The following is a 15,389-nucleotide window of genomic DNA, read 5'->3' as shown; positions in this document are numbered from 1 at the left end:
CCTGCGGGGCTGGGCCCGCCGCCGCCGCCGCCGCTCGCCCCGCAGCTGGGGGTCGGGTTAGGGTTGGGGCCCGGGCCCCCTGTGCTGTCCGGATCGGTGCTCTTGGCCTCTTTGCTCTCGTCGTCCCGGGAAGAGTCGGACTTCTTGCCCGAAGAGCCGTTCTTGGCCGCCGCTGCTGCGGCCGCCGCGGCGCGCTCCTGCTTGCGGAACTTGGCGCGGCGGTTCTGGAACCACACCTGGCCCAAGAGGAGAGGAGAAGTGGTGAAGCCAGAGGAGAAAGACGGGAACGAGAAAGACAAGCGCAGGTTAGGGCGGCCCAGTTCCATTTCAGCTTGACTGAACCTCCCCCCTCCAGCCTACACTTGGCCTTTGCCCCGACGCGCCCCTGGCCCCCCTGCGCGCACCCAGCCCGCCACATCTGCCCAGTGTTACTGGCTGATGCATCTTCGGAGAAACTTTCTTAAGGCGAGATGAGCATGCCAGAGAAAGGGTAACTTGAGGGGGAGGGAAAAAAAAAAAAAAAAAGGCCCCGGGTCCCAGAAATGTCCTGAAATGAAAGCCCTTATTTTGGTGGGCCTTTGCTCAGTTTACTTTTTGCGCGACTCCAAGTTCGCCATCTGCCCCTAGGCCTCGGGTCTAAAGTTAAACTCTAATTGGGAGAAGGCGCGGGCCTTCAGATTTGGAACCAGTTGCTCATCCCCAGCCTTTGGGCCTGAAGGAGCGCACCGCCCCTCCACTGGGGGGCTCACCTGGAGAGGTGACTGGTCTCAGCCCTACCGCCTTGCAGGTCCTAGGCCTGCCGCCACGGCCCGCTTGTGAGCGCACCTTTGCCGGTAACAGGTTAGAGAAAGCCGTGGCTCTCGACCTTCAGGAGGCACAGCCCTTTTGCGCATCTGATGCAAGTCATAGTTCTGCAGAAAATGCACCTGTCCGCGACGGCCCCAGGTTAAAAGCGTTTGAGTTGGGAGGCATTTGGCAAACAAATAAACGAAACAAAAACAAAACCCCACGCTTTATGATACGGGGACAAAGTCTGTGCTTCTCCCCCCGCAGGGCACTTCTTGTCCCCAAATGCCTCTCACATTCCCTTCCCAACGTCCCCAAATGCCTCTGCAGCGATAGCTTGGGTTGGAAACACATTTCGCAGCCGTGAATAAGTAGCCAAGAGCGCGCGCCCTAGCCGTTCCTCTCGCGCGCACAGGCACACCGAACCTGGCCCTGTTCCGCTAGGCGAAAGCCCTTCTCATACCAGGCCCGGGGAATTCGGACCTTCAGCATCATTGCCCCTCTCTCTCTGGCCCTCTTTCCCTTCGCCGGGTCCAGCGGAGGCCGGGTGCGTCTCTGGGCGCGCATACCTGAACTCGAGCCTCGGTGAGGTCGATTTTCAGGGCCAGCTCCTCGCGGGTATAGATGTCGGGGTAGTGTGTCTCGGCGAAGACCCTCTCCAACTCTTTGAGCTGCGCACTCGTGAAGGTGGTGCGGATGCGCCGCTGCTTGCGCTTCTCGTTGAGGCCGCCGTGGTCGGTGAAAAGTTTGTAAGGAACTGGGGGAGGACAGAAGGAACAGAGAGTAAGCCAAACGGTCAGGAGCGCGGGGACCGCAGGGCCGGAATGTGGGGACTCCAAGGTCAAGTGGCCCCCGGAGTTGCCACCAATGCTGGCACGGAAGAGTGGCCGAGAGGAGCAGCCAAGAGAAACTGAGCAAATTAGTTATACATGGAAACAGGGACGCAAACTTCGGGCATTGGCGGGGTCCCTCCCGGCAAAAGCGCCTTTGGATAGGTTGAAATAGCGCATTGGAGATGGCTGAGGGCCGGGACACAACACAAGATAGTGCTTTGAGCAGGAAAAATGAGAGAGGAAAAAAGTCCAGGAACATCAGTCGGAATGTCAGGGAGCTTGGGAAAAGGTTACCAAACTCTCCCACTGTAGAAACTTCTCAATTCTCAGAAGTTGACTTGGCCCAAAAAGTTGGGGGAAAGTGCTGCAAAAAAATAATAAATTAAAGAAATAATCATAAAAATGACCAGCCAAAGAGGTGTGAGCCGCTGTCGGCTCTTAAAAAAAGAGACACTGCCAGTAATGAGCTTTACTCTTTGTTATTTAATTATTTTCTAAGCTTTACGTCTCATCGCAAAGTAAATAAATTATGCCTATCATTTTGGCAGCTTAAGATAATTTTGTTGGCGGTTCGGGTGTGACTAGGATAGTGTAACCCTGTAAGTGAATTACCCCTCCCTGCAATCGCTTCTAACGTGATAAATTCTTTCATTTGTGTAAGCAAATTTCGTTTGGTAAATACTAAACACATTTCCATTTTCAAATGCAATCAAGGCTTCCTATATACGAGCAGAAAGGCAGCTTCTCCGCTGAGAAAGCTGGCGGTCCTTACCTGCGGCGTACGGACTGCTCTGGTGGTCCCTGAGGGTGCCGAGGCTGCAGGATCCCGGCGTGAGGGACGGACAGCCGGACGTGGCCCCAAAAGTGGTCCTTATCGGGTTATACTGGAAGCCACTGGCCTGGCTGCAGGAACTGAAGTCTGCATAGGCTGAAGCCAGGCTCGAGGTGTCCATCCCAGCCATACAGGACTCGTAGGCAGAGGAATTGAGGTAAGAATATTCCATTTTATACATTGAAAAGGCTCTGAATGGCTCAGCCAAGTGGAAAAATGAAATAAAAGATGGGTATGGAGAAGGTGGCTGGAGAGGGGAGATGTGCACAGCTCAACGCCTGCCTCCAAACTGGCCTCCTTACTACCAGCAGAGCCTAGTTTTATGAAAAAGCCTCCTATGAGATGCCTTGTCTGAGGTCTCTAGAGCATATAGTCCTCATAATAAACTTGGCTCTTTCCACTTGGACAATAGCAAAGCGGTTGGTCTTATTGCTGGCGCTTTTTACATGACAATAACTCATCCGTCTATTGGGCTGGCACTGGGGAACTGAGCTGTCCAACCTCCCTATCATTGATTCCTGCATCTCTAATTAGAATTTAATACCACACCATTACGCACTGAGCCCCTGATCCTCCCTTCTAACCAGCTCCCTGCCCTTTAATTCAATCACACTACTTGGAAATAATGAAAGTTGGGTGACGATTCTCCCTGATCCAATTTCCCCAAGCTTTTAAGCCTTTTTAACTGATCATATACCTTAGGCATAAATTGAGATAGTGTGTGTTTTCCCCCTTCTTCCTCTTCTTTCTTTCTTTCTTTTTTTTTTTTTTTTTTCTTCCTTTGGTGAGGGAAAAAAACCTTGATGTCATAGAAAACCTGTTTTGTAAGAGCGTTACACGCTCAATTTAACAACAAGCCTACCCCCCGAAGTGCATGAAATGTTATAAAGGATTGGGACATTGGCAAGACTCAGGCGCCCTGTAACATAGAGTAAGTGGGCCAAGGGGGTTTATGTGAACCATAAGCGGATTTCTTTAAAATACACCTGGTAGAGGGGGTAAAAAGGAGCGTCTTATAAATTGCATTTCTTGTCGCTGGCTAATGTACTTTTCTAGAGACTCGGCTTACACAGTTGCTTAAAAAATAAAATGAACATCCGAGCAAAGCTGTTGAATGGAAAACATTTGATTCTCAAGCGATGCGTTCTTTGCGCTCAGTTGTGTGCCTGCATTAGCGCGAGGTTTGGATTTTGTTGGTTTCGAGATTCTGTGAGGTTGTTCTTTTTAATCACGCAGTAACTGGCAAGCGGAAAGGAAGTGTACCCAAATGTGTATCCTCTTCCATCCCTCTCATGCTATCAGCCCTTTTTTTCCGCTTCCACTTTTTCGAGCGCCCACAATCCCCCACAGACTCGGGACTTTGGGGAGGCGATTGCTGCCTGCCTTTTAGGTTTGCGCGCTGCAGTGAGCGAAATCCTTGGCATTTAAATACCCACGCAAGGGCTCCAGGTCGAGGACCTTCCTTGCCCAGCTCCTCAGGCTCTGGCGCAGACAAAGAAGCGAGCCTTGATTTGTGGACCTCGGTGGCCCATGATTTAAGCGGAGGGTAGTTTTCATTTGGTTCGTTAGGCTCTAGCAGAATAAGGGAAACTATTTCATTAAATCCTTCCTCTCGGTGGACAAGAGGGAGAATGCTTAGTTGAATCGCCGTGTTGTGTAAACAAACCCTGGATATTTTATATGAATTAAATGTGTAGATAATTAGTTTTATTGCATTCATTACCCCCTTTATGTGCTCTGTAACAAGTCAGTAATTAAAGTAACAAACTCATAAAGTCTTTATAGGGGCATTTAGGCGTTCAGTGTTTGCCAAACTAAGTGGTTTAATTCGATGCTAGTGCCGGGGAGTGGATGGGCGCCCGCTCTCCACTGCCACTGTGTTTTATTGCGCACTAAACTGCCGCGGACGCCGTAATGGATTAAACAGGGGCAGCGGGCCCCCAGCCCTGTGCATCTCTGTAGGGTAAGTTTCAGGCTGATTTCAGGTGCTTGCGCATCCTCAGGACGTGAGACAGCCTTAATGTCGCGAGTACGGGCAGCAGGACCCACCGAGGAGCCTGGTGATAGTTTTATGGGGAGAGCTGATAGTTTTATTGCAGTTGTATGTTGTGCAATGCGTATTTGATAAAGAAGGGCCCTTGGTGGCCTGTGTGCACTTTTTTGTGCACAGGGGTGAAATGAAAATAAATGTGAACAAGGTTTTACTGCGGCGGGAAACAAATTGCACCGCTCTAAATGTTTTTTCTTTATGATCACCAGACAAGAGGAGAAAAGCGATGCAAACATCTGTCTTCAGTCTCCTAAACCTAAAGGCCAGCAAAGACGGATGCGAATCCAAGTGTTATTACAGCGGGGATTTGTCTTTATTTATCCCTCTCTCATGAATATGAATCTGCATTTGGACCAGGAGGTGGCTGTGTCCCTTTGGACGCCACACACACGGAATTTCCCCACCCTCACTCCCCACCCCCCACCCCCGCAAGCTGCTTAAGGGGGTGGGATAAGTTGTCAAGCACAAGGCTGCGATTGTCCAAGTTTCTCGGGTCCCTCTGGCTTTTTTGGAGGGTGCGCTCTGGTTTTCTAATAGCAACCTCACCTCACCACCCCAGGCCCCCGTTAGGTAGGCGCGGGTGAGCAACCCGCTGCTCCATCTCAGATGTGGAGTTTAAGCATGCTTCTCTGAAAAAGGGGGTGACATAGGGTGGCCAGAGGGAGACGCCTTTCGGCTTTGCGGCCCTTACTAGGCAGTAACCCGGGTTACATCCCTCTTGGCGCCCGCGCCTCAGCGCACTCGGGGTTGCGAGCGACTCCGCAGGGTGCAGAGCAAGCGCGTTCCGCGGGAGAAGCTCCTTCTTCGCTCCAGGAGACACCAGTCAGTCTGCGAGGGTGCCCGTGCGCCCCGGGCCCAGTCCCCATGCCCGATAAGAGTGAAGCGCAATTCCACCTTGCGGACAGTCCCCAGACCCTGACAGCCATTGGCGTGGAGGCAGGAACAAGCGGGCCTGGAGCTGCGGGGAGATCGGGGGTTTTGTCGACTGCATTTGAGGCTGGCTGTTGGGTGCAGACGATTCTTGGAGGCAGTTACTGTGCAAAGGGGAGTATTGAGATAAGTAGGGTGTGCAGCTAAGGGAGCTGGATGTGGACGAGATGTCTGAAGGTGACACGGGGAGATGCCGAGGGAGCAGGGCGAGGAATTTGCACAGGGTGCTAGAGAGGTGGGCAGAAGGACACGCCCCGCACCCCCCGCACCCCCTCGGCCAGCCCGGACCTCCTCTCCATCTCGCCCTGAGGTTTGGGCTCCCCCAGCTTCGGCTCCCAGCCTCCTCAGTCCTCTCCCAGTGCAAAGGCAGTGCCCGGGCGTGGCAGCCGCTCCACCAGCGCATTCTTCAGGCGCCCCCTGGTGCCCGGCCTGGCCAGGCTCAGGGTGCCGGAAGCCTCCTTCCCATTGTACCAGGAGACTTTTCAGGGCCGGGCTCGCACGGTCGGATGAGCAAATGCGCTTGACTTCATTTTTCCCTTTGTAGGCCTTGTAGGTTTATTTTGTTCAGTGTCACCGTCCCTCCCCCCCCACCGCTGGCCCTTCGCCCCTCTGCCGGTCTTTTGTGGCTCGAGGTCCTGCTTCTGCTCCGAGGATGAAAGGAGTGCGGGGTTGGGCCAGGCCGAAGCCGCAGCCCCAGCGCCCTGTTTTGTTCGAGTTGTGCTTTCTACACGCGAGCTCTCCCCTAAAAGTTGTACCAAATGGCTAATTTAATTACTCCAACTATAGACCAACTGCTTCAGCAGCCTCCACCACGCGTCTGGGAGGAAAAAAGAAACCATCTATAAGAAATAATCTAATAAAAGTGAAGTGTAGAAAAACCCCTCCTGATTTTCAACCGGCACAAATAGAATTAGAGCTTTAGCATCCTTTTCCCAAACAGACCTTTTGTCCAGATCACAACTTCAGCCAACCAGCAATGTGTACAGTGCCTGCTATTTATTTTAATAGAGGCGGGTGGATAGCGAGATGGATTGATGGATAAATGGCCGCATAGATAGAAGGATCCATCTTCCTCTGACTTCCCTTTCTTAATATGTGTACACGGTTGATTTTTTCCCTCTGCTGATTTTCTGAATCAATAAAGGAAAGGCAATGCTATGTGGTAAAAGAAAAAAAAAAAGCCATTTAAAGCACAAAAAAAGAGAAGAGAGTACCAGCATATATACCATGAGAAAAAAAATGTTTACATGCTACCCAGTACCAAATGAAAAAGGTTGAAAGTTTAAAAGAAACTTTTCTTCCCTTTTCTTCGCCATTCATAGGAGGATTTCTTTCTTTCTTTCTTTCTTTTTGGAAGTCAGAAAGAATGTTAGAAGACAAGGAAACAAAACAGCAAACAAAATGGCATTGTATTGTAGTAGCGGTTCATGGGAAAATGCTCGTCAGCCGCCTAATGCCTCACTCCTAGGAGGCTGTTTTGAGGCTGTTTTACCGCAGGCGAAGCACAATAACATGAGAATGAATAAAATATTAAATACCAGTGAGGGTTTCCGAGGAATTCTCTTTTTGATTGCTTTATTTGATGCTGCATCCAAATGATCCCAGCACAGAGAGGCTACTGCCTGACAAAGACTCAACCAAAAACCAACAGTTTTCTCCACCAGAGAATTAAGAGGCAAGATTTGTCTTTGGGTTTCTCCAAAAACATCTCTGCACACAGCAGCTACTCCCACTCACCTGCACTAAGAAAATGACCGCAACAGGTTTTATCAGGATACCATTTCCCTAGAGCACAAAGCAATCCAACCACAGCATCCCTAAGCCCGTAGACCCACTGATACAGACATTCTCCCTGCATTTTTGAATATTTACCACAATTTTCCATTGGCCTAGCAGCCATATTGCACTTTTTTCATAATAGAAGTTCCTTGGGGTTCTGGTAAGTAACCTCCTGGCACTGTGAGACTAATAATTATTAACCGATGGACAATAGTGTATGCAAAGCAATTAATACAGTTCTTGGCACCTGGAAAGCACAGTAAATGGTAGCCACCAGGATGATAATGATAATGATGTTGGTAGGAAGTCTCCTTGAATTGTATCCTAAAAACTTGACCATCTTTCCTATTGCACGTTTATAGTGCATGGGGAAGAGGGTAGCAAAGCAAAGAGCAGGCTCTAGGATATCGAGTGGAAGGAAAGAAGACAACCAGGCGGAAAACTCCATCTTTCAGGAATTTACCAGAAGGCATATATGTATTAGATAAATTATTTGTTTTTTCCATATGTTATTAAAAAAAAAAAAACCAACCAAACCTGTTGCTGTCGAGTCGATTCTGACTCATACCAACCCTATAGGACAGAGTAGAGCTGCTCCATAGAGTTTCCAAGGAGTGGCTGGTAAATTCGAACTGCCAACCTTTTGGTTAGCAGCTGAGCTCTTAACCACTGCACCACCAGAGCTCTTCCACACATTATGGGCAGTATTTATTCATGGTTAATGTGGTGCTTTATTCCTGTATGTAAATATTATATGTTCAGGGTCATGTCACTTTAAAAGGCATTTAACCTTGGTTAGCTGTGTGAGTTTGGGCTGGAGCTTTATGACTAACTCACAGATGGCGTTTTCTGTGTCTGGACTAATTTTGGAGGCAGCCTATGTGTATGTGCTGTACTCTAGATAGGTGATGGGATGCAGATCCCCAGTATCTTCCTTTTAAGGACCTCAGCATGGAGGAGCACTGCTGTGCTACCTTCTCCCCCCCTACACACACACACAATGCTATGATTAGCAGAAAAGGCTGCCTGATACCTTTTTTGCTGGAGTTTGGCTAACACTAGTAACATCTGCTGGGCTGGTGGTGGGGGAGACATGGGGCATTTGATCAGAGTCACAGATGTAAAAGTGACATCTGCTTGTAACAAAGAAAGGAGAAACAAAATTAAATTAGGCAGGAGGCCTTTCTGTCTGAACCAAAAAAAAAAAAAAAAGAAGAGAGAGAGAGAGAAAAAAAAAATTATGAACCCTGATGAAGCTTGCAAGGTGCAAAGGAGCTCTTGCGGGGAGAATCATGAATTTCTGGGCCAGCAGTTGTCCGAGTAATTGAGGTAGCAATGTCCTAAGGTAGCAATGTCCTGAGACCTTGAAGGTATCTTCTTATGCTTCAAAGAAAATGAGCAGATAAGATCATCCTTTGCAGCCAGCAATGCCCTGACCTGTGTGGGCATCATCTGGGCTGAAAAATCATTTTCAGTGGAAGAAACAAAGAAGGTAAGGACAAGGTATCTGGGGTTTAAACATTCCAGTATATTTTTGGGTGAGCTTGAGCAGAAACATTTTCATTGAACAGTTATATTAAAACTCTTACTGCCAACTAGGAGCCCTGGTGGTGCAACAGTTAAGTGCTGGGTTGCTAACCAAAAGGTTCGTGGTTTGAATCCACCCAGCAGCTCTGTGGGAGGAAGAACTGGTGATCTGCTAGAAATCAGCCTAGAAAACCCAATGGAGCAGTTCTACTCTGACACATGGGGTCGCTGAGAGTTGACATTGACATGACAGCACCTAACAACAACGAATGCCAACTCCTAAGAAAGAGCCATTTTTCACTGGGTTTATACAAGTGCTTAGAAGAATGTGTTTGACAGTTAAAACTGCCTATCTGGTGCTTGGAATAGGGCTGAATGGTGGGTGTGCCATACAGAGGCAATATGCTTAACATCCACAAGTGTCACCAATGAGACTCTTTATTTTTCCCCTGTAATGATCTGCTAAATCTCTCCAAGTGGAGCACATTAGGGTAGCTTGATATAAATTAACCTCATTGTGATAGAAGCCACTTGACAAGAATTCCCTTAACTTTGTACTTCCCAACCTATAGATGGATTCACACCTGCACCCACTCGCTCCTCTGCTCTTTCTGCTGCATGGTGAGGGAAGCCTGTTCTAATCTAGGGTCCACCCATCCACTGTGCTTTGGAGCCTGGTCTCTCCCACTGACTTAGGAACCATACCCAATTCTTCCTCTCTTATGGATCTTCAAAATCTGTTGCTCCTCTGGACGGATCCTGTTGCCATCTAAACATGTTCAAGCCATGCTCATACTAACAACAAATCAATAAACACTGTGTCTTTAAAAAAAAAAAAAAAAAACTATGTCTTTCCTTGAACACACCCCCACCCTACTTATCTCCCTTCTCGCTCTTTACAGTTGATCATTTCAAGGGACTTGTCTCTTTTCACTATCTCTAGTCCTTTACTTTTCAGTCACTCCATTGCTCCTTCCAATCTGGCTTCCACCACCCTTATGCAAATTAAACAGTCTCATTAAGGTCATCACATTTTCAAGGCCTCGACTTACTTGAGTGTATAAGTTACTAGGGCTGTTTAACAAATATTTCCAGTTCTCCCCCATTCTAGACACTTGGTAGGATTTCACTTCCTTACTCCCTAGAAGTTAGGTATGATCATGTGACTTGCTTTGGTCAACGAAAACTAAATGCAAGTGACAAGTGTGACTTCCAAGTGGAATCTTTAAGGGCCAGCACCCAATTGTCTACCTTTTTTCTTTTGCCCTCTTTTATAGCAGCTGACAGAGCTCCAGATGGTGGCTGCTTTGTGAACTTGAGCTCTAGATGAGATACGAGCAGACCCATGAAGGACATACAGTTTCTCAGAGTGTCAGAGAAGGTTTCTAGAAGAGGTGACATCTTCTATACTGGGTACTGAAGGGTAAATAGGAGTGAGCAAATATAACGGAGGTGAAGAAGAAAAAGAGGGGTTTCTATGCACAGAAATCAGTGATAGTCAAAGACCTTGAAGCCAGAGAGAGCATGGAGGGTTTGGAAATCTGGAAGTACTTCAGTTAAGTTCCTAGTTAGAGCAGGAGAGTTGGGGAGAAATGAGGAAGAGTGTGGTAAGATACAAGATAGGAGAGATAGACTAGAATCAGGTGTAACAGGACTGTGGGTGCAGTGTAGTGTGACTTTTTTTGGCAAGGGGGAGGAGAAATGAGAAGAGAGGGAAGCCTGGAAGCCAAAAGATAAATTAGAAGGCTGTGATCCTATTCTAGGCAAGAAATGATGGCTACCCAGGCCAAGAGAATAGCAGTGTAGGATAAAGAGAAGTGAAAGGATTCAAGAGATATTAAAGAGGTAGAATCTTATGGTAGGCAGAGTACGTATGCTGGCATTTCAGGTGGCTCAAGAAGACACTTCAGAACAAAAACTCTCTCCCATATCTGCTGGGAAGATCTTCACTACTATATCTTGGGTCTCATGATCCCCATTAACATGCTTACTGCTTTGGGTTTGGTAGCTTTGATGGTATCAACCATTCATTCATTCACTTATTAGACCCATATTTATTGAATACCTCATATTTATTGAGTACCTACTATGTGCTAGAAATCTGCACTTTAGAGTGGAAGTGGTTCAGATGTTTTCTTGAAAGCTGACTTTTGAGATGGGGCAAATCCAAAGATTGCAAGCATCTGAGAAGAAGGGGAGTCACTGGACCGAAAGTCGGAATGCCCCAGGGCAGCATGGAGAAGTGTGGGGACGGAACCTACTGAGCCTAGAACTCCCCACTGGACTGACCACTGCACAACCTGGGGAAAGACGTTAGTTGCCTCAGGGTTCGGAGTAAGAGTTTTCTAAGATCCTTTTCAGTCCTAACATTCTGTTAATTGATTTTTTTCTTAAACCTGGGAACCTCATCTACCTATATTTCTACATGAAAGAAAGAACACTGAAGCGTGTGTGTGTGTGTAGTGGGAAATAGAAGCAGGTATTTAGAGGGCACTTGGTGGTGCAAATGGTTTGTGCTTGGCTAATAACTGAAAGATTGGCGGTTCGAACCCACCCAGTGACACTGCGGAAGAAAAGTCCTGGCAATCTGCTTCTGTACAGACTACAGCAAGAAATCCCTAAGGAGCTCAGTTCTACTCTGTAACACATGCGGTGGCCATGAGTCAGAATTGACTGTATGGCACAAGACAACAACAACAATTTAGAGGCTAGGGAAGAGTACAATTTGGAGAACAGGGAAGGAGAATGGTTGGCCTCTCTTCCTCTATCCTTTATCTTAGAGTCTTAGGATTTTGTATGTTATCCCTCCCTGGAATATTTTCAGATGAAGCTGCCAAGAGCTAGGTGTTACAGAGGAAAGAATCCCTGATGGTGGAATACCGAGTGTTCTAGCATTGGGGACAGCTATTTTAGGTGGCGTTTCCCTACGTTGCTCCTGTCACACCTAGTAGGGATCCATTTCCTCCACCCTTAAGGAAAGCTTGCCTTGTTCCTGGTACTCCGGGGGCTCTATGTTTCTTCCTTCATACAGAGACTTAATTCCAGTAACACGGTTTTGCATATTAGCCAATCCAGATTGCCAATTGAGAGGCATGCTGGGAACACAGGAGCCATTCCCTATCTTAAATGGCTCAATTCTGAAATAAATATTAAAAGGTATGAAAATTCTAAAATTTCTACAAATAGTTTCCTTCCTGGATTTTGAAAAGATCCCGTTGTTTGTTTATTTGCTTGTATCGTCTTGTTTTATTTAGGAGGTTTGTGGTTTTGCCAGTAATGTGCTGCAGCATCATGCATTTTAATGTGAATTTCAGCTGATTCAGAATTTAGAAGCAAATGTAATCCAGTACTCAGGGACAGGCACCACGTGTCCTAGACCTCAGGAGCCAGAAGACAATAAAATGGTTACAGTGATGCATGTTTGTAGTATTTTCCCCCGTTAGGTATAATGGAGAATATTACTCTTCTATTTAAACACACAACTCTCTCTTTCTGCCTGTCTCTGTCTGTCTGTCTACCTCTCTCTTTCTGTTTGCCATGGGGAGTTAAATAGCAGCCTAGGGAATTAGGAGGTTAAGGGCTCTAATTACAAACTCACTGTTAATTCCCCTGCTTATTCATAAACCTTTCCCATTTGGGATTGGGCTTGGGGGAAAGAAGGGAGAGAGATTTTTAAGGAGAGGCAGGGAGGCTGCTAAGAAGAAAGGGACATAATAATGGACAAAACAGCACGGTGAGTCACACAAGAGACTACAGAGCAGAGGCCAACAGCTTTAACCCAAACCCCGGGGGAAACCTGTTGAGGGAACAGTGTTGACCGCTGGGAGGTGAGCCACAGGGCACCAAAACAACCCCAGGATAGGCCAGACCCTGCCCTTCTAGACTGGACTCCTTGGGCTTGCCTTGGCCAGGCCCACATTCCTGACGCAAATCTCATATTTAGCAGCTGTTGGACAGGGATCTTCCCACCACCTGCTGAAAGTCACGGAGGCTGCCCCCTTGTCTCTGTGCATGGAACCCTCCGAGGCGAAGTTAATGACTACCCTTGGGAGATGGTCAGGCCAGAGCAGCCTGCAGCCAGCAAAGAAAGCACTGTGAAGTGGCAAGAGCTGGCCCTGGGTACCATTTTCCTATTTTTATTGTCAATTACCTTTTTTCTTATTTCAAAGTAATAAATATCCATTATAGAAAGTGATAGGAGTCCCTGGATGGCACAGATGATTAAGCACTGGACTACTAACCAAGAAGTCGACAGTTCAAACCCACCCAGAGGCACCTCGGAAGACAGGCATGGCAATCTGCTTCTGAAAGGTCACAGCCTTGAAAACCCTACGGAGCGTTCTGCTCTGACACACACGGGGTTGCCATGAGTGGGGATCGACTTGATGGAAACTAACAACAACAGAAAATGTTAGTGCCTGTATGAGGAAAAAGAAAAAAATACAAGGAGATAAATATTTTAACTTTCTTATATAACTTCCTTGTTTTTTTTAAAATACATACATATAGATTTTAAAAAAAAAAAAAAACTAAAAACATTCTGTATGGACTGTTTTGTAATCTCCTGCCCCCCCCCCCAAATTATGTGTCATGAACATATTTCCATATCATGAAATATTCCTCTAACTTGTCATATTTATAGCCACTTAGTATTCTACTGCATGATAAACCCAGTTTCTTTAGTCAATCCCATTTTGTTGGATACTTAGGTTGCTTTTAATGTCGTAAATATATTAAAAACATTTCCCTGGACATCCTTTTACTGAAATTTCTGCATACATCCTCAATGACTTGCTTAGGATTAATTCCTAAGAGTGGAATTCCTTGATCAAAGAGCACACATTTTTTAAAGGTTGCCCTCCAGAAGGGTAGCACCAGAAGAATTCTACTTGCACGAAGAATGTAAGAGTGTTTGCTTTCTAGTACTCACCACTATTACGTCTTCTCATTTTAAAAAAAGTTTTGGCCATCTTCTTCCTACTGTGCTACTGTAAATGAGCAAAAATTCTTAAGAAAGAGGAGAGATTGCCTAAAGATTGCAAAAGAGGGAAAGCAGGGACGAATACTTTTTAAGGATGACACAGACCTTTAAGAATAGGGTCAAGAATGCCAGAGTCCAGCTGTATTTAAAAAATAAAATTCCAATGATGACAAAGGGGCTTTATTTAATGTTCACAACAAGACAATAAAAGATGAGATAAATTCATACTTGAGGCTGGTTTTTAAAATGTTGAGAAATTATAAAGGAAGCAGAATAAAACTCTTTTTTTAACTCTGTCTCCCCTGTCAAAGAGAATGAGCTTCAGAGTGGAAAGGATTAGAATGAACACTGATGACAGGGACCGAGAGCCCCAGGTGGATTGAGTGACTGGAAGTCCTGACCACTTGAACGAGTTCTACAAGAACTCTTTTCTGGAGGCCTGAGAGAACTTGCCAGTGAGATCGCCAAATGACTATTTGTGATTTTGTGGAATCATGGAGAATGTTCCAGAATCATCTTTTACATTTTCTGCCTAAACCTGGATCAGCTATTTCTCCAAGGAGCCCTGATTCCTTTTAGTGGGAAATGGTTTTTAGAGACTACATTGTGAGGGCTAGACTGAAGTTTGAAATGAATAAATTATGAGTATTTTGGAAAGAAAGTGACAGTCACTAGGGACCAGGGACCAGTTGAATTAAGTTCGCCAAACATTTATTAAACAAGACATGGCTCCTTCTAGATGAGGAAGAAGAGAACAGGCATAAACAAACATGATACTGTGTATAAAGGGCTTTGAGAATATAAACCAGGCATGAAATAATTACGCCTGGAGTCAAGGAGAGAAGTTTTAGCAAGGAGAGGACATCTGAGCTGAGCCCTGCAGGAGCAATAGAAATAGTTGGGCAGACAAGGTTGAAGGGAAAGAAGAATCTGGGCAGAGAAAAGAACATGAGCAAAGCTTCGGAATCACCAAAGTACGTGGACTGTTTGAAGTAGAGTCAGATTTGCTTCATTTCCTTTGACAGGGTTAGTGGACTTTGAGAGCAGCCAAATGCAGCAGACATAATGTATCTGGACTTCAGCAGGGCATTTGTCCAGGACTATCATGATATCATTGTGGACAAGATGGAGAAATATGGACTAAACAATAGTACCATTAGATGAATTAACAACAGTTAGGTGAATGAATGAACCAAAAGGATGCTGATTAGCAGATTGACGTTAGGATGGAGGATGGTCTCTAGTGGAGGGATATAGGGTTCTGTCCAGTTCAACAATTTTATCAATGATTAAAATAAATATATAGAACAAATACTTAGCAAATCTGCAGATTATATGGTGCTAAGTGGGATGAGTAATTTTAGTTAGTGACAGTCAGGATTCAAAAATATATTGGCAGGTTGTTTGTGTTGAGATTAAAATGTCTAGGGATAAATGTAAATTCTCACAGCTGAGTAAATAGAAAACAAACAGGTATAAGCACACACACACAGAGTACATGGGAGAGGCATAGTTAGTAGAGGATATATGAAAAAGACTTAGGAGTTTAGATCTACATAATGAATCTGCACGAATAATAGCAGAGTCTTCAGAACGTGGTAGGTGCGCCGGTCAACAGTGGGCTGCTCATATCCCTCTTGGAGAATGCTTTGCAATTGACAAACTGGGGTA

The 15,389-nt window shown here is 46.1% G+C and overlaps 1 protein-coding gene across 1 annotated transcript in view; it reads right to left on the bottom strand.

Annotated features, from left to right (window-relative positions):
• Positions 1 to 2,632, bottom strand: part of PHOX2B (paired like homeobox 2B) — a 2,916-nt gene extending 284 nt beyond the window's left edge. Inside the window, 3 exon segments of the mRNA XM_023738969.1 lie at positions 1 to 236; positions 1,356 to 1,543; positions 2,392 to 2,632. The exon segment at positions 1 to 236 is cut by the window's left edge and continues 1 nt beyond it. Coding sequence (XP_023594737.1) covers positions 1 to 236; positions 1,356 to 1,543; positions 2,392 to 2,632 — 665 coding nt within the window.
• Positions 2,633 to 15,389: the final 12,757 nt, after the last annotated feature.

The sequence above is a fragment of the Trichechus manatus genome, unplaced genomic scaffold (genome assembly GCF_000243295.1).
Source record: "Trichechus manatus latirostris isolate Lorelei unplaced genomic scaffold, TriManLat1.0 scaffold00126, whole genome shotgun sequence".
NCBI lineage: Eukaryota > Metazoa > Chordata > Mammalia > Sirenia > Trichechidae > Trichechus > Trichechus manatus.
Note: the sequence above shows the minus strand (reverse complement) of the source record. Positions and strands in the feature narration are given on the sequence as shown.